Source organism: Leucoraja erinacea, chromosome 17 (genome assembly GCF_028641065.1).
Source record: "Leucoraja erinacea ecotype New England chromosome 17, Leri_hhj_1, whole genome shotgun sequence".
Lineage (NCBI taxonomy): Eukaryota > Metazoa > Chordata > Chondrichthyes > Rajiformes > Rajidae > Leucoraja > Leucoraja erinaceus.
The window spans coordinates 40,506,903-40,528,742 of NC_073393.1; the positions used below are offsets into that span (position 1 = coordinate 40,506,903).

At 45.9% G+C, this 21,840-nt stretch overlaps 1 protein-coding gene across 1 annotated transcript in view; it reads right to left on the minus strand.

Annotated features, from left to right (window-relative positions):
- Nucleotides 1–21,840, minus strand: part of LOC129705459 (Fanconi anemia group A protein-like) — a 144,067-nt gene that overhangs the window by 39,312 nt on the left and 82,915 nt on the right. The window contains exons 25-31 of the mRNA XM_055649032.1: nt 20,178–20,277; nt 16,828–17,012; nt 13,644–13,749; nt 8,898–9,068; nt 4,757–4,830; nt 4,096–4,224; nt 1,898–1,988 (exon numbers count right to left, since the gene is read on the minus strand). Coding sequence (XP_055505007.1) covers nt 1,898–1,988; nt 4,096–4,224; nt 4,757–4,830; nt 8,898–9,068; nt 13,644–13,749; nt 16,828–17,012; nt 20,178–20,277 — 856 coding nt within the window. The remainder of the gene's footprint in view (nt 1–1,897; nt 1,989–4,095; nt 4,225–4,756; nt 4,831–8,897; nt 9,069–13,643; nt 13,750–16,827; nt 17,013–20,177; nt 20,278–21,840) is intronic.

Here is a 21,840-nt window from a genome sequence, read left to right on the forward strand (position 1 = left end):
GGTCACGGGGAGAACGTACAAACTCTGTACAGTCAAGCACCTGTAGTCATGATCAAAGCTCTTATAGCGGAGCAAGGTTGTCCACTCCGCTAAAAATAGCTGTAGTAGGGTCATGGGTAATCTTCAGTTCCATTTCCGTAACCGGCTTCCATCATGGCGTCAAGCTAATTCAGGGAGATTCTGTTATATCAGGCTGAGAGATTAAAGAATAGACACAAAATGCAGCGGGTTGGATGGCATTTCTGGACAAAAGGAATAGGTGACATTTCGGGTCGAGACCAGTCTTCAGACTGAGTCAGGGGAAAGAGGAACTCCAAAACATCCTTCCCCCCCCTCCCTCCGACACGGACACGGAGCGGTCGCCGGCCCCCCTTTTTTTGTTAATCATCTATTTCCTTCAGGTGTTTTTTAAATCTCCCCCTTACCATTTCAGTACTTTTTCGATAGCTGCCATGATCCGTTTGATATCATCCTTCGCCCTGCTCCTGGTCTCGGCCTGCACCGATCTGCCGGACATGCTGTGTGTGTGTGTGTGTGTGTGTGTGTGTGTGTGTGTGTGTGTGTGTGTGTGTGTGTGTGTGTGTGTGTGTGTGTGTGTGTGTGTGTGTGTGTGTGTGTGTGTGTGTGTGTGTGTGTGTGTGTGTGTGTGTGTGTGTGTGTGTGTGTGTGTGTGTGTGGCGGAGTCTGAGGGGAGAAGCGCCGGCACCAAGAGAGAGTGAACGCGCGGACAGACGGACAAAAGCAACGATCATAGAGCCGAATAGGAGACATTTCGGGTCGAGACCCTTCTTCAGACTGAGTCAGGGGAAAGAGGAACAAGGGATATAGACGGTACTAAGGACAAATGAAGGGAAGATATGCCTATATCTCCCGCTTCCCTTGACTGTCCGTCAGAAGAAGGGTGGCGAGCCGAAATGTCACATATTCCGCTCTATGATCGTTGCTTTCGTCCGTCTGCCCGCGCGTTCGACACTCGCACACACGCACGCACGCGTCCGGCAGATAGGTGCGGGCCAAGGCTAGGAGCAGGGCGAAGGATGACATCAAACAGGTCATGGCAGCTATCGAAAAAGTCCACCGGAAATATCACCTATTCCTCTCCAGAGATGCTGCCTGATCCGCTGATTTACTCCAGCCTTTTCTGTCTGTCTTCGGTTTAAACCAGCATCTGCAGTTCCTCCCTGTACAAGGTATGTGCCGTTTAAAAAGAAAATTAAAAAAAACATTTAAAAACACACAACTGTCCCCCAACGTCACGCGCATTACACGGCCAGAGGCATAACTGGTCCGGTAGGGTTTACTGAAATGGCGGAAGTTACGCTCCGATGCATACTACACGTCAGTCCATTGTATTTCGCAGGAGTGGTCTATCTTGCTCTGCTCTAAGATCTTTGGTCATGATCGAACCCGGGTCTCTGGAGCTGCAAGACAGCAACTCTATCACTGCCCCACCATGCTGCACTATTTGTTATGTTCTTACAAAAGCTAATTAAAGTTGATGCTCACTCTTTCCAAAAACAAATCTGTTAAATGATTGGTGAAATACATTAAATAATGGACATTGATTATTAAGGTGATGGAGAGACCCGGGCACATTCCACTCAATAGTCCACCACGTTTAATCTCTGGTTCTGACCAGCACTGTGACAATGTAAAATGCTGCTCTCCACCCATCACCACTGGAGCCCAGCTCAATGCCTGCCACACTTGGTGCACTCGCCCAAACTGCAAATTAACCGCAAGATAAAACTGTTTTCCAGAAATATGAAGAGCGTGCAGCATGAAATGTAGTTATAATTTAAGGCATTAAAGTAAAATATTTAAGTGCCATTTAGACCTATACAGAAACAGAACTGAAATGAAATGTTCAGGGCTAACGCTGTGAGAGGAATATTACCTGCAGTCGACAAATAATGTTTTCATAACTCGATCTGTTGAATGAAGGACGTCTTGAACAACTGAATTCTTCAAAGCTCTGAACCTTAGCTCTGCAAATAATCATACAACTACAATTAACAATGAAAGCAAATCCTATTTCTCAAAACACACAAGGACCTCCACTGTTAACTGGATAGAGGCTGAAAGTGATGTACAAGGATATGATGTAACGTACAGCCTGCAAACATGCGTGTGTCTTGTAAACTACGCTTGATCACATTTAGTGCTTCAACCCACAACGATCTCCACAGCTTACAACCCAGGGGAATGAATATTGATTTCTCCAACTTGTACCCCTGCAATCCCTCTGTCCATCCCTCCCCCGCCTTAGTCACACCAGCTTTTTGTTCTCACCTAGCACAGACTAACACTGACCTGTTTCCTTTATCATCGTTACTTCTTTGCATATCTTTCATTCCTTTGTTCTATACCTCTCTACATCATCGTCTATATCTCTAATGTCCCTTTCCCCTGACTCTCAGTCTGAAGAAGGGTCTCGTCCCAAAATGTCACCCATTCCTTCTCTCCACAGATGCTGCCCGCCCCGCTGAGTTACTCCGGCATTCTGTGTCTTTCTTTCTTCGATTGGTTTGGGATTTTCAAATCTGTTTTTTGGTTCTTCCAGTGAAATGTTTGGTCAATGGCGAATAGGAACACAACAATATAGTAGCAGGTGTCGGCTCCCTGACTCTCAATTCCGCCCCACATTATGTGCGTGGCTGACCTATGCTGGCCTCAACTCATCTGTGCCAGTCCACATAACCACAGTTCATCTGTCTTTCAAATGCTGGATTAATGGGCAGTGAATTGACTGTATCTTTCCCACCCTATCCTCTCCTTGACCAGAGAGACATGTTTTGTGCTGTGAAAGTTTCAATATTTTATTCTGGCTAATCACTTGGATCGGGGGACGGGGTGTGAAGGGGAAGAGTAGAAAAATAAGTGATAGTAAATAACTGCAGCCGAGCCACTTACTTAAAACAATAAATAATTTAATTTCTTCAGCTGTCTTGATTGGATTGGCTCTTACGACAACCAGACCATTATTTCAGACCAAGACTGGTCCAATAGTTTAGTTTAGAGATATAGCGCGGAAACAGGCCCTCTGGGACCACCGAATCGGCGCCGACCAGCATTCCCCGCACATTAACTCTATCCTGCACACAAACTAGGGACAGTTTGCATTTATACGATGCCAATGAACCTACAAATCTGCACATTCTTGGAGTGTGGGAGGAAACTGGAGCTCGGAGAAGCAGGTTACGGAAAGAATGTACAAAAATCCGTAGTCAGGATCAAACCCGGGTCTCTGGCGCCGTAAGGCAGCAACTCTACCGCTACGCCATCGTGCCACCTCAATATTATTTTAAGTGCAAATGCAATCCCCCACTAGCAGAAATCTTGCAGTCGTGTATCCTGCATTTGGGGACATGCAGGCGTCAGCACACCCGAAGTGCAATAGAATAGCCTGGTCCTGGGAGATCCACCATTTCGATCACTGTTTCACCTCAGCCACAGAAGTATGGTGCTGACTAGTCATTGTATGGCTACAATCTTGTGTAGGGTTGGGGGTCTCAGTGAAGGCTAAATTGAAAGTAAGTGCACAGCAATTTGTGTCTGAACTATCTTCTGGTGTCACTGTACCGTGGGTAGAGTTGCTGCCTTATAGCACTTGCAGCACCAGAGACCTGGGTTTGATCCCGACTACGGGAGCTGTCTGTACGGAGTTTCTACGTTCTCCCTGCGATCGTGTGAGTTTTTTTCTGAGATCTTCAGTTTCCTCCCACACTCAAAAAACGTACAGGTTTCTAGGTTAATTGGCTTGGTATGAATGTAAATTGTCCTTAGTGTGTGGGATAGAGTTTATGTGCGGGGATCGCTGGTCGGCGCGGACTCGGTGGGCCGAAAGGCCTGTTTCCACGCTGTATCTCCAAACTAAATAAAATGTGAACTTCAAATTTGTGGAAAAAATTCTACAGGCGCTGCAAGACGATAACCCGTGTATGGCAAGAAGTAAAACTGACAGATGACAGAAGGTTGGTGTATAGCCACAAATTTTCAGAGAAACGAAGGCAAGTCAGAGTGGGAAATAGTAATAGTCTGTGACATTATAACATTGAATGGCATTGTCATTAGATTAATCTTCTGGAAATGTACCTTTTACTGAAATCCATTAATGAATTAATAATCGTCCTACAGGCAGTCAGTAAATCTCCGCCACAGCCTCCTGCGGCAAGGGGAGATGGCAGATAATGTTGGTAACAGGCCCAATGCTGATACTCTTGTCTGCAATTAAAGCAGAAAACATTTCGCAATGAAAGTCTCTTGTCAATGACCACTGGAAAAGGCAAATGCAGCAATGACACCCTCCGATTTACCAACACTATTTTCTTGCGTGTACACCTCAGTAAATGGCCAATTATACTAATTAAGCCCAATTGGTCTAAATATTCAATTGATCAGCAGAGAGCAAGGCGAACTGCAAATTGAGGACATTTTAAAATATATTCATCTGTTAAATTATATCTTCCATTGTTAAAAAAAAAGGCCCACACTTGGGCATTATATATATATATATTTATATATGAAATAGCATAACACATGTATTTCATTGAATGTTAAAACAGTCAACTATTCATCCTAAGTGGATACACGCTTCTGCATGCTTTGAAAATTTGATTTTATTTCCAAATCAAACAAGAAGCAGTTTGTTTTCCAGCTGGTTCCTTCAACAGGAATCAGTTTGGTTATTTAGTGCTCAACATTGCGGGGAGAAAAATGTTTTCCATATTTACATTAAAGTCAACGAGATATTTACCGGTCGACATCAGAGAGCAGGTCTCCATGTGGCTGAACCTCCAGCTCAAACATCAACCAATCGTAAAATGTTAGCTGCAGACAAACAGGGAATAGATCCTTTTAATTTCAACAACATGTAACTTCCTGATATCATGCCAAGATGCACAACTACCTCAGCTACACTTTGATCTTTCCAACACATTCAAGTCGTCGCTGCTGACAATGTTTAATTACCAGGACATGACAACTTCCATGTAACACAACGTTAGGCCAGCTGAACGATGGAACTTCAGTTACTTACCATCCTCATTTCAGCAAATTTTCTCAAGATTTTGTTTGCTTAAATGGATTGAAATAATACTGTACGAGAACCATCCTAAGTTCATTAGTGATAGGAGATTTGTTTTATGTGGGGGGGGGGGGGGGAAATCGGGGGAAACTTCAGGTTTTTTTTTTCAGGTTCTTACCTTCCCGGAGATGTGATCAATTTTCGGATCACATTCTCCGGGCTCTGTGGCCTACCATCGCTGGAGCTGGGAGCCTCCTCGGACTGTCGTGAGCCCCACCGCGGGGCGCGGACCTAACATCGGAGCGGATCCCTGGCCTGGGATCGCTCCCACCGCGGCCTGCGGACTTACCATCAAGGGCTCGCAGTCTCGGGTGAGGCTAGTCGGGAGCTCCAACGCCGCAGAAGGTTCGTCCAGCCCCGACGCGAGGTTCGAGCTGACAACCCCCCGATGCAGGAGCTGATCGCCTCGACGCGGAGGGCCCGAACGCCGCCGGCTACGGGACTCAAGACCGTCCCGTCAAGTGTATGTGGCAATGAATGAACCGTATGAACCTTATGAACCCTTGACACCAATATTAATCAAAAATCTGTCTATATCTGCTTAAAAATATTCATTGACTTGGCCTCCACAGCCTTCTGTGGCAGTAAATTCCAAATCCTAATATAAATTAGTGCAATGCTACTGATTTGAGAGTTATTTTTGAATTCTGATTCAGATGGAGTGCCACACATAATGCCACAATACATCATCCATGTTATGTTCAGAGTACTTTAACATTGATTGGCATACAGTACATTGAAAATATCACAACTTAACGTAGAAGTAATGTGGGTTTAATTGTAGGTCAACATTATTTTCAATGATAATTCAACTTTTCTGATCATAATTCAACATACATGTTGGAGTCTATTAAAGAATGACTTGTGGGAGTGGTTTAAAGGCCAGCTGATCAAAGTTCGGCATGTTCCAGTAAGGAGGAGTAAGGAGGGAAGGTAAGGGATCCGTGGATGACCAAAGAGGTTGTAAACATGGTCAGGATGAAAAAGGAAGCGCATGTCGGGTTTAAGGAGGTGGGGCTGATGAGGAATATAAAACAACTAGGAAACAGCTGAAGCAGGCGATCACAGAAGGGCTAAAAGGGTCCATTAAATGACATTGGAGTGTTGGATTAAGGAAAATTGCAAAGCTTTTTATACAAAGTTTAAAAATAAGAGGATGATCCAGGAGAAGGTAGGACCACTCAGGGATAAAGGAAGAAATCCATGCTTGGAGTCGGAGAATGTAGGTCAAGTACTAAACAATTATTTTGCATGTGTATTCACCAACGAGAAGGACTTGGAGGATATCGAGATCAATGTGGCGAATACAAATATGCTAGGGCAGTTTGAGATCGTGGAGGTGGTGTGATGCTCTTGAAGAACATCAAGGTGGATAAATCCCCAGGGCTTGATGGGATCTAGGTAAGAGGCAGAGAGGAGGTTGCAAGGGGTTTGATGAGGATCTTTGTTTTTGCTCTAGGCACAAGCAAGGTCCCAGAGGACTGGAGAGTGTTGTTCCTTTGGTTAAGATGGGGAGTAGAGGGAATCCTGGGAACTAGAGGTCAGTTAGTCCCACATCAGAGGTAGGGAAACTATTGGAAATAATTATTCGAGATAGGATTTACTCCCATTTGGAAAAGGGGGCTAATCGGGGATACCCAGCATGGCTTTGTACGCGGCAGGTCGTGTCTTGATTTTTTGAGGAGGTGATGAAGGAGACTGTTGTCAGTAGGGTATTGAATGTTGTGTGCATGGATTTTAGTAAAGATTTTGATAAGGCACTTCATGCTAGACTGATCCAGGAGATCAGATGTATGGAATTCACGATGCCTTGGTCAGAATTCAGAACTGGCTTATTCATAGAAGTCAAAGCGTGGTGCTGGGAAGCAGATATTCTGGCTGAGACCAGCGGAGTTCTACGGGGATCTGTGCTGGGACTCTGCTGTTTGTGAATGGAAAAGCATTTACATTGGTGAATAAGTTTGCTGAAGACACTAAAATTGGAGGAGTTGCAGACAGTGAGGAAGGTTGTCAGTAGAGTGGGTATAGATCAGCTGCAGAAACGGGCAGAGAAATGGCAGATGTAGTTTAACTCGAGCAAGTGTCAATTGTTGCACTTTCAGAGGTTGAATATAATAGAAGGTTTACATTTAATGGAAAGACCCTTAACAGCATTGATGTGCAGCGGGATCTTGGAGTTCAAGTTCATAGCTCACTGAAGGTGGCAGCACAAGGAGCTAGGGCGGTAAAGGTGGTACATGGTATGCTTGCCTTCATTGGTAAGAGCATTGAACATAAGAGTCAGGAAGTTATGAAGTTGCTCTATAGGGTTTTGGTTAGGCCACATTTGGAGATGGCTGGAACGCTGCCAGGATTAGAGGGTTGAGCTACAGGGAGAGACTTGGATAGACTTGGATTGTTTTCTCTGGAACGTCAGAGATTGAGGGAAGACCTGATGGAGGTATAGAAAGTTATGAAACGTAGAGACATGGTAGACAGTCAGAACCTTTGTCTGAGGGTTGCAATATCCAACATTGGAGGGCATAGCTATAAGGTGAGAGGGGGAAAGTTTAACAGAGATGTGCGGGGCAAGTTTTTCTTAACACAGAGAGTAGTGGGGGCCTGAAAACTATTGCCAGGGGTGGTGGTAGTGGAGGCAGATATGAAAGTGGCATTTAAGAGGCTTTGGACTGGTAATTCTAAGTATAATGCAGTATAATGTGGATAAATGTGAGGTTATCCATTTTGGTGGCAAAAACAGGAAAGCAGACTATTATCTCAATGGTGGCCGACTAGGAAAAGGGGAGATGCAGCGAGACCTGGGTGTCATGGTACACCAGTCATTGAAAGTAGGCATGCAGGTGCAACAGGCAGTGAAGAAAGCGAATGGTATGTTAGCTTTCATAGCAAAAGGATTTGAGTATAGGAGCAGAGGTTCTACTGCAGTTGTACAGGGTCTTGGTGAGACCACACCTGGAGTATTGCGTGCAGTCTTGGTCTCCAAATCTGAGGAAGGACATTATTGCCATAGAGGGAGTGCAGAGAAGGTTCACCAGACTGATTCCTGGGATGTCAGGACTGTCTTATGAAGAAAGACTGGATAGACTTGGTTTATACTCTCTAGAATTTAGGAGATTGAGAGGGGATCTTATAGAAACTTACAAAATTCTTAGGGGGTTGGACAGGCTAGATGCAGGAAGATTGCTCCCGATGTTGGGGAAGTCCAGGACAAGGGGTCACAGCTTAAGGATAAGGGGGAAATCCTTTAAAACTGAGATGAGAAGAACTTATCACAGAGAGTGGTGAATCTCTGGAACTCTCTGCCACAGAGGGTAGTTGAGGCCAGTTCATTGGCTATATTTAAGAGGGAGTTAGATGTGGCCCTTGTGGCTAAGGGGATCAGAGGGTATGGAGAGAAGGCAGGCACGGGATACTGAATTGGATGATCAGCCATGATCATATTGAATGGCGGTGCAGGCTCGAAGGGCCGAATGGCCTACTCCTGCACCTATTTTCTATGTTTCTAAGAGGGATATGGATCATGTGCAGGCAGATGAGATCAGTTTAACTTGGCATCATGTTCAGCACAAATATTGTGGGCTGAAGGGCCTGTCCCTGTGCTGTACTGTGTCGGAAGGAACTGAAGATGCTAGTTTAAACTGAAGATGGGCTCAAAAACATCCGACAACGGAAGGGTTCAGTCTCGAAACGTCACCTATTCTTTTCTCCAGCGATGCTGTCCGTCCCAGCTTTGTGTCCATTTCCTGTGCTCAACTTTTCTACATTCTATGTAGGATGAAAGGCGATCTGAAAAGCTGCATACAAGAGTTACCTGGAAATGTTTCATTTCTGCAAGCTCCTTGAATGTGTGGTGTTTAAACAGTGAGATTGCTGCAGCAGTCCAGTTTAAATGAAGACCAGCAAGATTTATCCAGATCGGTTCCACTACTACATCATGGTCTCTTCGGCATTTTGGAATCAGTCGTGGAATCACATATTGCAGCTAAAGTAACAAAACAAGGAAAATTATACATGCACGGCAAACAATCACTGGAGGAACTCAGCGGGTCAGGCAGCATCCTTGGGGGAAAACATACAAATGACATTTCAGGACGGGACCTTTTAGTCTGGCCCACTAAGTTCATCCAGTAGTTTGTTACTTGAACAAGATTCCTGCATCTGCAGTCTCTCGTGTCCTCGTGAACACTGACTTGTTTTTGCGCCAGGACCTACATTAGGGTAATGAGCACTCACAGTTATTATTAATAGAGAGCTATTACCAATGTTGAAGTTGTACACGTACCCGTTTGCATTGACGGCGCCGGAGTAGAGATGGTTGAAAACTTCAAATTCCCAGGAGTCAACATCACCTGGACCACTCTCCTGGACCACCCACATTGAAGCAACGACCAACGCCTTCATTAGAAGGCTTAGGAAGTTCGGCATGTCCCCCTGCAACTCTCACCAACTTCTACACATGCGCCAGAAAAATCACTTTATCAGGATGCATCACAGCACAGTTCGGGAACAGCTCCATCCAAGACGGCAAGAAATTGCAGCAAATTGTGGACGTGGCCCAGACCATCACACAAACCAACCTCCCTTCCATTGATTCCATTTATACGTCACGCTGCCTCTGCAAGGCCAGCAGCGTAACAAAGGATGTCTGACCCTGGCCACTTCTCCCCTCTCCCATCAGGCAAAAGGTATAGAAGTGTGAAAACGCACACCTCAAGATTCAGGAAGTTTCTTCCCAGCTGTTATCAGGTAACTGAATCATCCTACCACAACCAGAGAGCAGTGCTGAACTACTGTCTACCTCTTTGGAGACCCTCGGACCATTCTTGATCGGACTTTGCTGGCTTTACCTTGCACTAAACGTTATTCCTTTATCATGTATCCATGCACTGTAGATGGCTCAATTGTAATTATATATTGTTTTTCTGCAGATTGTATAGCACATAACAAAAGCTTTTCACTGTACCTTGCTACACATGACAATAAACTACACTGAACACAGGTGCAGTAAAAGCAGAGACCAATGAATTATAGTCAGATGAGCAGTGGGGGAAATATAAATTAGCCTCACCCTAAATGAGTGTAACTTTGATAGATTCAGCAGCAAAACAAGCAAAGGACTCGATCGCTACTTAATAAACACAGCAGATGGACTTGGGACTGGTGTAATCAGTGAATTACTCATTGTGTGACAAGCCTTAAATACCACCAACAACTTCCCAACTTAAAAAAATGAAGGGATATTTTGGGATTGAAGGAGTTAGTGCAGGGAAATGATGCCAGGTTAAAGGTCAGCCATGACCTTCCTGTTTGTGGTGAAGGCTGCATGGCCAATTCCTAGTTCCGTTCCCGATGTTCATTTTCCAAGTATTGCCAGTCCATCGTGCACGAATGCTCCGCCCTCCATCCCTCCCCAATTTGCGAATTTAGAAGAGTTTGCGCTCGCCACAAACTCGCAGCATGGTCGACACGTGGTCACTGTAACTTTCCCTCATGCTCGAGAGAGAGATTTCCGCATACGTGGCCTCAGTTTAGTCGAGGAGTATTTTTTAAGCATGCTAAATATTGTCTGCAAGTAAAAATTGGTCGGCATGGAAAAAAATCAATTTTTTTTAATTCATAGGTTTAGTCGAAGTGGGTCATAGTAGGCCGGCATGTTATTCGTAGGCAATCGAAGGTGGTCGTCTTCACGCTCCACCATTCGGTGTCCAATTTTCCCGAGAGCATCAGCGAATAAATCATAGATAGTCGAAGTTAGTCTTCAACATAGTCGAAGGAGGTCTTCTACATGGTCGTAGGAGGTTGTAGGAGGTGTTCTACTACGGCGATACAACAAGACCATGACACTCTCCTAAACTCGCAAATTAGGCCCCCACAGTGGGACAGGCCCTTAAGGATAAATACACGATCTTTCAATCTACCTTACTTTGGCCCCTGCACTTTTTTTAATCTGCACTTTCTCTGTAGCTATGACACTAAATTCTGCACATTTTCTCTATTCCACAACCTGATGTACAGATATATGATCTGATTTTCCTGGATAGCACGCAAGACAAAGTCTTACCACAATATCTCAGTACATGTGACAATAATATTAATACCAAAACCAACGTCCTACTGATTGCGAGTGAGGAGGGGCGGAGTAAGCTGGCCAAGTAACAGGTGGATACCAGCGAGGGGGCATTTTAATTGGCCTTTGTCCAACCATATGCCCAAGATGAAAAGACAGAAGGTGTGAGACAAAAGGATTGCAGATTGTGAAGCTAGAGGAAGGAACATGGGTGAAAGTGGAGGGGGGAATTAGGTGCAAGTCCAGGTAAGGCACAGGGCAGGGTGCGGGGAGAGAAAGAGGGGAGGGGGGGGGGGAAAGAAAGAAGAGAAGTGGTAGTTACCTAAAGTTGGAGAATTGAATGCTCCTACCATTGGGTTGTCAGCTACCCAAGCACAATACGAGATGTTGCTCCTCCAATTGGCGTGTGGCCTCACTTTAGAAACGGAGGAGGCCCAGGACAGAAAGGTCAGTGTGGGAATGGGAAGAGCAGTTAACATGGTTAGAATCTGAAGAAGGGTCTTGACCCGAAAGGCCACCCATTCCTTCTATCCAGAGATGCTGCCTGTCCCACTGAGTTACTCCAGCATTTTGTGTCTATTCAGGTTTTACATCTCCTGTGACGTTAGACTTCAGAGATACAGCACTGAAACAGTCCCATCATCCCCACCGAGTCTGCGCCGACCAGCGATCACCCAGTGCACAAACATACACAAACGGGGCAATTTCTTTTTTACCAAAGCCAACTAACGTACAAACCTGCACATCTTTGGAATGTGGGAGCAAACCGGAGGAAACCCACGTGGTCACAGGGAGAACGTGCAAACTCCACACAGACAGTACCCATGGTTAGGATCGAACCTGGGTGTCTGGCGCCGTGAAGCAGTAACCCTACCACTACACGACCCCAGACTGTGTGGTGGCAGGGGAAAGTACTTGGGGAGAGGGAGGACGGGTGGGAAGGGATGAGTAAACCAGGGAGTTACGGAGGGGGTGGGCTCTGCAGAAGGCAGGAAAGGGTGGAGGGGGGAAGATGTCGGTGGTGGTGGTGGGATCACATTGGAGGGGGTGGTAATGTCAGAGAATAATGTGTTGTATGCGGAGGCTGGTCAGGTGACAGGTGAGGATGTGAATCATCTATCCTTGGAGGAAGGGGGAGTGGGACACAGAGGAGATGCAGGTGAGCAGTCATGGGGGGGGGGGGGGGGGGGGGGGGGGGTGGGGGGGGGGGGGGGGGGGGTGGGGGGGGGGGGGTTGGGGGGGGGGGGGGGGGTGGGGCGAGGGGGGTAGGGAGGGAGGGGGGGGGGGGGGAGGGAAAAAATACACTTTAATAAAGAAGAGGACATCTTCGGACCCACTAGACTGCAAGGCTGCATCTTGGATGAGATGCAGCAGAGACGGAGAAACTGCTCATACCGATTGCAATTTAGAAGGATGAGGAGATCTTATTGAAACATATAAGATTATTAAGGGTTTGGACACATTAGAAGCAGGAAACATATTCCCGATGTTGGGGGAGTCCAGAACCTGGGGCCACAGTTTAAGAATAAGGGGCCAGCCATTCAGAACGGAGATGAGGAAACACTTTTTCACACAGAGAGTTGTGAGTCTGTGGAATTCTCTGCCTCAGAGGGCTGTGGAGGCCGGTTCCCTGGATGCTTTCAAGAGAGAGTTGGATTGAGCTCTTAGGGATATGGGGAGAAGGCAGGAACGGGGTACTGATTGTGGATGACCAGCCATGATCACATTGAATGGCTCAAAGGGCCGAATGGCCTACTCCTGCGTCCATTGAAATTGAGAATAGCGTGTTCACGAGAGGCAGTGTGGGAGGAGGTGCAGTCGGGCCAACTGCGGGAATGGTGGGTTTGTAGTAGACGTCTGTCGATAGTCTATCACCGGTGATGCTGAGCGATCAAGCAAGGGGCAGAGGTGAGTCATCCAAGTGAATTTGAGGGCCGGGTGGAATTTACTGGCAAAGTGACTTAAATCAACAAGTCCTGCAAGGGTGCAGGCCACTGAGTATTCCACAGGTGGGTTAAACACACTTGCCTTTGCTTATCTTTCTCACAGAAGGGACATCTTCTCTGCAGGCAGCTGTGTTGAAAATGGCCTCCAAATACTCAAAAACCCTCAAACTTTTTGAGCGACCATTCGGAGTTCCCAACTTTGTATTCTCTCCCGACCACAAAATCTGGCCCACTTGACGTGACTTTTATAGAAATCACCACGTAACCAATATGAAGTAAACGCTGATAATACAGGAATTAGCGTAGGAAGGAACTGCAGATGCTGGTTCACACCGATGAGAGACAGAAAATGCTGGAGTATCTCAGGCAGCATCTCTGGAGAGAAGGAACGGGTGACGTTTCGGGTCGAGACCCTTCTCCAGACTTACAGGAATTTAATCCTCCCATTGTTGTGAAGGGCCGAATTAGAACGTCCAATTAGAAGATGAGAGTTGTTGTTTTGTAAAGTTGGCCAAAGCACGAGAATGATGACAAAATACTTCACCTTTTGCATGAATACAGGAGGAACAAACTGCTGTACAACATCAAGTGCTGAAGAGCAGCGGGACGAGGATAAGCAAACTGCATACGCCACTGCCGCTGTACAAAACCTGCCAGAGAGAACACAGATGCATTCAGATGAGAAAGGGACACGAGGCAAATATTTTCTCATGCTTACACACCTTGTGTCGAGCAATAAGATACAGAGAGGCACCAATAAAAACGAAACAAAACCTCATCTGCATCTGACTATCACTTGCCAGGCTTTGTCCCACCCCCACCTCTATCTATATTACTAAATCTCTGTCCTTGACCGATTTTGGCCATCTGTGCTGCGATTTCCGAGAGAACGCCGCTACCTACGGCCATCATTTTTGGCCACCTCGCTCAGAGCCCCTCTCCGCCGCCGCATGTGTGCCGAGGATTTTTCCCGTCGATGAAAAATGACAGAGATATTAATGTTTTTACAAAATTCACCATTCTCTCTGCTGCCCCTGCTGGAAAACCAGGTGGTGTGCCTCAATTAGTCTCTGCAAGATGAATCTCTGTCAATTAGTCTCTGTCACTCTGATTGCTGAATGACACTGAACAAATGTCTACATCACTGTGAGTATCCTTAATGTGGTTTGAAAAAGAATATATGGTTAGTTTGAAGTAAAAAATCACTGCCTGCAAATGGTTGTTTGGGTTTGAGTTGAAGTAAAAAGGCACTCTCTCTCTCTCTCTCTCTCTCCCCCCCTCTCTCTTCCCACCTCTCTCTCCCTATCCCTACTCTGTTTACTAGATCCGTTTGTCCCTCTCTGACTCTCTCTCTCTCTCCCCTGGCAGGCTTTGAGGCCTAGTCGTTGCTGTCTCTGACCTCTCTCTCTCTCTCCCCCCCCCCCCCCACCCTCCCTCCCCTAAACCCCCTCCCCTCCAACCCCCCCGTACCCCCCGCTCCCCGCCTCACCCCCCTCTCAGCACCCCCCTCACTCTCACCCTCTCTCTCCTCTCCCCCCTCACCCCCCCACCTCTTCTCCCCCCTCTCCACCCCCCTATCCCTCTCTGCCCCTCTGTGTGTGTGTGTCTCTCTCTCTCTCTCTCTGTCTCTGCCCCTTCTCTCTCTGCCCTCTCTCTCTACCCCCCCCCCCCCCCCCCCCCTCTCTAGATGTGACTGCAAGTTGGGGGCTATGCATCAGTAGATAGGGTGGTTATGGGGTAAAAGGAGCAAATTAATAATATTAATATAATATCAAGGGGGTAATTAGCGTGAGTGCGGGGGGGGGGGGGAAAATAAAGTTAGTGTGTGTGACGCTGCATGCCGCCTCCTTCCCCCACTACCGCACGTTGAGGGAACAGACCCAACAGGTCTGCACTTGGTCTAGTTTTTTTTTTTTTTTTTTTTTTAAAGCATTTGCCCCTACCCCATCAATCAGAAGACAGGTCCTGACTAGGGCAGCACAGCGGTAGAGTTGCTGCCTTACGGCGCCAGGGACCTGGGTTCAATCCTGACTACAGGTGCTGTCTGTACGGAGTTTGTGCGTTGGCCCTGTGGGTTTCCTCCCACATTCCAGATATCCAGGTTTGTAGGTTAATCTACTTTGGTTAAAAATGTTAAATGGTCCCAAGTGTGAAGGATATTGTTAGTGTACGGGTTATCACTGGTCAGTGCGGACTTAGTGGGCTGAAGGGCCTGTTTCCCACTGTGTCTCTAAAGTCTAAAGAGATGTTGCCTGTCCATTCCCTCCACAGATGCTGCCCGACCTACTGCAATCTTCCAGCACCTTGTTTTGCACAAAAACTATCTGCTGCACTTTCATACGAGTCTGTAGAAAAGATGACTTTAGATCTAAGGTCATTGCATTTCACAGATGGAATCTACTGTAAATTAAATGTATACATAAATATTGTTTTTAATTAAGGTATGTGGACATTGCTGGCAAAGACAGCATTTATTATTCCTGAAGATAGACACAAAGTGCTGGAGTAACTCAGCGGGACAGGCAGCATCCTCTGGAGAGAAGGGACGGGCAAGACCCTTTTCATTATTACTTCCTAACTGCCCTTCAGAACTCCGGGTGACCATCATGAGGCACTATAGGCAAGCGCAGTGCTGTTGGGGTGGCAATGGAGGACCAGCAATACGTCTAGATCAGGGTGACGAGCAACTTGGAGGGGAATCTGCCCGTGGTGGTGATCCCATAAAGCTTGCTGCTCATCCTTCTTAATGATGGAGGCCACAGAGAACCCAGCGTGGGGGACCCTGACCCGGGATACTCTGTGGGTGCTCTTTATGTGGCGACTCTTTGCATACCTTGGGTACGCCAAACAAAGAATATCACTGCGACCGCTCACAAGTTTTCGGAGTAGAATTAGGCCACTCGGCCCATCAAGTCTACTTCACCATTCAATCATGGCTGATCTCTGCCTCCAAATCCCATTTTCCTGCCTTCACCCAACAACCCTTGACACCCCGTCTGAAGAAGGGTTTCGGCCCGAAACGTGATCAAGAATTTGCTTTTCTGTGTAACCCTTGACACCCGTTCTGATCAAGAATTTGTCTGTCTCTGCCTTAAAAATATCCACTGACTTGGCCTCCACAGCCCTCTGTGGCAATAAATTCCACAGATTAACCACCCTCTGACTAAAGAAATTCCTCCTCATCTCTTTTCTAAAAGAACGCCCTTTCATTCTGAGGCTACGACCTCTGGTCCTAGACTCTCCCACCAGTGGAACCATCCTTCCCACATCCACTCTATCTCTGCCTTCCATTATTCTGTAAGTTTCAATGAGGTCCTCCCTCAACCTTCTAAACTCCAGCGAGTACAGTCCCAGTGCTGTCAAGCGCTCATTATAAGCTAACCCACTCATTCCTGGGATAATTCTTGTAAACCTCCTCTGGACCCTCTCCAGAGCCAGCACATCCTTCCTCAGAAATGGGGGCCCAAATTTGCTCACAGAAATGTCCAATGTAACAATACTGTATTCATTCATTCCTTCGGGTTTGGGAGGAGCTGGTAGAGTAATCCAGGAAAACAACTCCAGTGCATTTTGTAGATGATACGCTATGTGAACTCAAGTTGGTGATGGTGGGAGTAAATGTTTCTGGGGAGTACATGGTGCCCAGTTAGTTTGCTCCATTTTATTCTCTCTTCCTTCATTGGTCTTAGTGCCCGACCCTTTCCACCTGGCCTGCACTCTGCACTTACCTCAGGCAAAACGTGGAAGATTCCCCAGTTCGACACACAAGGGACTGGTTCAGGTGATTAACAAATGATACTTCCTCTTTGCCAGCTGATTGCAAGCTCTCGACAGAAAGGGAGATCCTCAAGATGTGTATGTGAAGCGTGAAGCCAGCCAGTCCCAAAACATGGACATCACTCAGAGAAGAGGCCTATATACAAAGAAACTAGGTTTCAATTCCACAGAAAGATCGGCATTCCCAAGGATAGCGAGCAATCTTACCTCAATCATTACTAAAGACAGTTTTCACAATGATTAACAATACAATACAATATGGTTTTATTCGTCACATCGTCGAAATGAATTTGTCAGCAGCGGTACAATGATAAATAACACACAATACACAATAAAAATTTAACACAAACATCCACCACAGACTGAAGAAGGGTTTCGGCCCGAAACGTTGCCTATTTCTTTCGCTCCATAGATGCTGCTGCACCCGCTGAGTTTCTCCAGCATTTTTGTGTACCTTCGATTTTCCAGCATCTGCAGTTCCATCTCAAATAAATAATTTCATTTTCCTATCTGGGACATATGACAATAAAACACTCTTAACTCGACTTGGTGAAAAAAAGCTGTGTATGTCACAAGGTCACTCTCAGCCTCCTGATCAAAGGAGATAACGTTTTTGCCTTCCCACCCACTCTTATAGTCCTGGCAACATCATCGTAAAACTTCTCTGCACCTTTCTCAGGTTTATGACATTTCTCCTGCAGCAGAGTAACAAAACTGAACACAATACTCCAAGTGCGGCCTCACCACCGCCTTGTATAACTGCAACATAACGTTACCGACTTCTATTCTCAATTCCCAGAATGAAGGAGGCCAATGCACAAAAAGCTTTCTTCCCCATCCTGTCTATCCAACAATGCAGCTGTACTCCTTGATCCGTCTGCTCTGCAACTCTGCTCAGCGTTCATCATTAAGGTTCCATTTGGTTTGACTCCCCAAATGCAACACCTAACACTTTGCTGAATCACACTGCATTTGATATTCCTCTGCCCAGCTGATCAAGATCCTGCTATAATTCAGAATAACCATCTTCACTACCTACGATGCTCTCCTTCATCGGTAAATTTACTAATAATGCCTTATAATAATAATAATAATAAGTTTATTTATATAGCACATTTATAGTCAATTTTCATTGACCCCAAAATGCTTTACATAATTTAAAAATCAGTTCCATACAAAGCATAAAGATGGGTTAACAAAATAATAAATTGCATAAACAGGACACAAAATGTAACATAAACATCCACCACAGCATTCATCACTGCGGTGGAAGGGCACAAAACATCTTGGCCGTCCTCCTCCATTCATGGACGACCAGAGTCCAGAGTCCAGTCCAGGATCTTTCCTCACCGGCTTCAAGATTGTGTAGTCTGCAGGCCGGCGGTTGAGATTTAAAGCCTTGCACATTCTCATCCAAATTGGCTTGGATAGACTGGATGTGGCGATGATGTTTCCACTGGTGGGATATTCAAGGACCAGAGGTCATAGCCTTAGAATTAAAGGACGTTCCTTTAGGAAGGAGATGAGGAGGATTTTTTTTAGTCAGAGGGTGGTGAATCAGTGGAATTAACTGCCACACCAGGATGTGGAGGCCAAGTCAATGGATATATTTAAGGCAGAGATTGATAGATTCTTGATTTGTACGGGCGTCAGGGGTTATGGAGAGATGGCAGGAGAATGGAGTAGAGAGGGAAAGATAGATCAGCCATGATTGAATGGCAGAGTAGACGTTTTTCAGCCAAATGGCCTAATTCTGCTCGTATCACTTATGACCTTTTGAACAAATTGTTGTTTTAGATGAAAAACAGCAATGGACCTAATACCGATCCTTGGTGCACACTAGTAGTCATAAGCATCCAGTCTGAACACATCCACTACACCATCACCCTTGTCTTCCCATCATGAAGCCAATTGTGTTTAGCATTAGTTAGCTCTCCCTGGATTGCATGCGATCTACCTTTCCAGACCAATAATCACCAACCCAACATTTTTTTTTAAGTTGCTAAATACTTAAATGAGGTTGTCATTATTTTCCATCTCATTGAAGGGGTGAAGATATCTTGGTCATCTTCAAAGACAGGGTATATTTTTCAATGTGAGGGTATAACACAAGTTTAGGATGCTACCTTGGGGTTGGCACTCCCACAGTGAACTTGATGAGGCACCAGAGTGCACCTTACAGCTGAGTGAGAAGCAAAGTGCTCACAGCAACTTCCACATTTCTGGATTCACCAGTGACAATATGCTGAAGTTTCCATCAATTAATTAGGGAAATGTTCGTCACATCCCACTTAGGCTGTTGCCACATGGTCACGAGGTGACGCCTGTATGGTCGTGAGTAGCCTACTCAAGTTGCCGTAACATTTTTCTGGTCGCCGCTGGATTTTGAAATGTTCAAAACCTTTTGGCGACTGTGGGCTTGATGTAGCTTGTCTGCTCCTGTTGTAGGTGCTGTTGTTGGTCGTCACCAGGACGACGCAGGTTGTCGCCAGGTGACGTTGGTTGTCGCCAGGTGCTGATTCGGTGAATTCCATTGGCGTCAGCCTACGTCAACCGGCAACAGGTACCGGCGACGGAATTGTCTTCAGTTGTCGCCGACAGGGTCATTGCTTGTCGTAGCTTGTCGTAGGTTGACTTTGGTTGTCGCCTGTGTGGTCGTAGGTTGTCGTAGGTGTTGTTGGAGGTGTTGGTCCTAATGGGCCACCGGTAGCTTGACGTCGACTAGGTGGAAGGTTGTCGTGGGGGGGGGGGGGGGGGTCCAGTCGCTGATTTTTTTGGTGATCTGCTACGACTGTGACAGTCGCCGAAAACAAATCGCCTGTGGGACATGCCCTTAACTTCGCTGTCGTTACACTACTGAATCCTGGCCAATAACATCACCAAAGAACTCAAGTGGAACCAACTTTATAAAGTGGCAATTTGAACATTAAGCCACAAGTGCCATAAAATTATTTAACATTTTAATCCCACTTGTATAGGAAGGAACTGCAGATGCTGGTTTAAACCGAAGAAAGACACAAAAAACTGGAGTAACTCAGTGGGTCACGCAGCATCTCTGGAAAAAAGGGATAGGTGACGTTCAGAAGCGTCTTGATCGGAAACGTCACCTATTCATTTTCTCCAGAGATGTATGTGAATCGCTGGGTTACTCCAGCTTTTTGCGTCTATCTTCTTATTCCTACTTGTTCTTTATGAACGCTAGGAAAGAAAAATATTTAATTGCTTCCCCCAGCAAGAAAATAACACTTTGTTAATCTCCTTTTCTTAATTCGGAAACTTTGCCATCGTGCCAGCCCCTTACCTGGCGACAGGTGAGATGCAGGACTCTGAGAAGAACAGCACTCAGCAATCTTCTATGTCCACACAACATTTTCACAAACAAAGAGGCCCATTCACCTTGCCTGCAAAAACAAAGTTATACATCTATTACTTAAAAGTGGCCAACATATACATAATGAAGGGCTGTCAGCCTCTGAAATGTGAGCTGCTGTAAAAGGTTGACGACAGTACAAGTTCTGCAGGTCTCTCAAAGTGAAGGGCTCAACGTTATTCCCTTATCACTAAACGTTATTCCCTTATCATGTATCTATACACTGTAAATGGCTTGATTGTAATCATGTATTGTCTTTCTGCTGGCTGGTTAGCACGCAACAAAAACTTTTCAATGTACCTCGGTACACGTGACAATAAACTAAACTGAACTCAGTGGCCAATGAGGTTTACATCCCATTTTGATTTGGAGAAGAACCACTAAAGTCACAGTAACCAGATAATTTGTTTTATGTAAGTGCTGCTTGGACATGAGAATATAAAGAAATGCCCGTCCCACTATTCACTCAGATCATGGCTGATCTGACCATCGTCTCAGCTCCAGTATCCTGTGCCCCATGAACTTGACTCCCTATACATAACAAATGTGTCTGTTTTGGTCGTGAAAATATTCAATGGTGCAGTCTCCATAGCTTTGTACGGGTGGCACGGTGGTGCAGCAGTAGAGTTGCTGCCTTACAGCGCCAGAGATTCAGTTTCGATCCAGACTGCGGGTGCTGTCTGTGCGGAGTTTGTACATTCTCCCCGTGACCTGCGTGGGTTTAGTCCGAGATCTTCGGTTTCCTCCCACACTCCCACACTACAAAGTACAAGTTTGTAGGTTAATTAGCTTGGGATAAATGTAAATTGTCCCTAGTTTGTGTTGGATAGTGTTAATGTGCTGGGATCCCTGGTCGGTGCGGACTCGATGGGCCGAAGGGTCTGTTTCTGCGTTGTATCTCTAATCTCAACTCTGGAATGGAGATTTCCAAAGGATCACATGACCCGCAGGTCCTCTAACACATAATTAGAAATAATTTTACAATACAACACTCCATCATTATTTCATAGGCATGTCGTGTCAGCCCAGATATATCACCATGCCTCCAAGATGATACTTCAACCCAAATACGTAGCTGATCAGGAAGAGAGTGCTCTGTCAGGGCAGAAATACATGACGGATAGTTCAACGTGATTTCATTCAAGGAGTTCCTCAGATATGGAAGAAGAAAGCTCCCTCATATGGAATGGGCTGCCAGAGAAAGTTAGTAGGAGGGAACTGCAGAAGCTGGTTTACACAAAGATAAGACACAAAATGCTGGAGTAACTCAACGGGACAGGCAGCATCCCTGGATGGAAGGAGTGGGTGATGTTTCATGTCGAGACCCTACCTCAGATTCCTTAGATCCCATGCAAGGGTCTCATCCTGAAACGTCACCCATTCCTTCCCTCCAGAGATGCTGCCTGTCCCGCTGAGTTACTCCAGTATTGCCTGAGGAAGTAGTTGAGGCAGGTAAAATAACAACATTTAAAAAACATTTGGACATAAAGGAAAGTTCAGAGAGATATGGGTCAACTGTAGGCAAATGGGACTAGCTTAATTGGTCATCTGGGTCGCATAGATGCGTTTGGCTGAACGGCCTGTTTCTGAACAC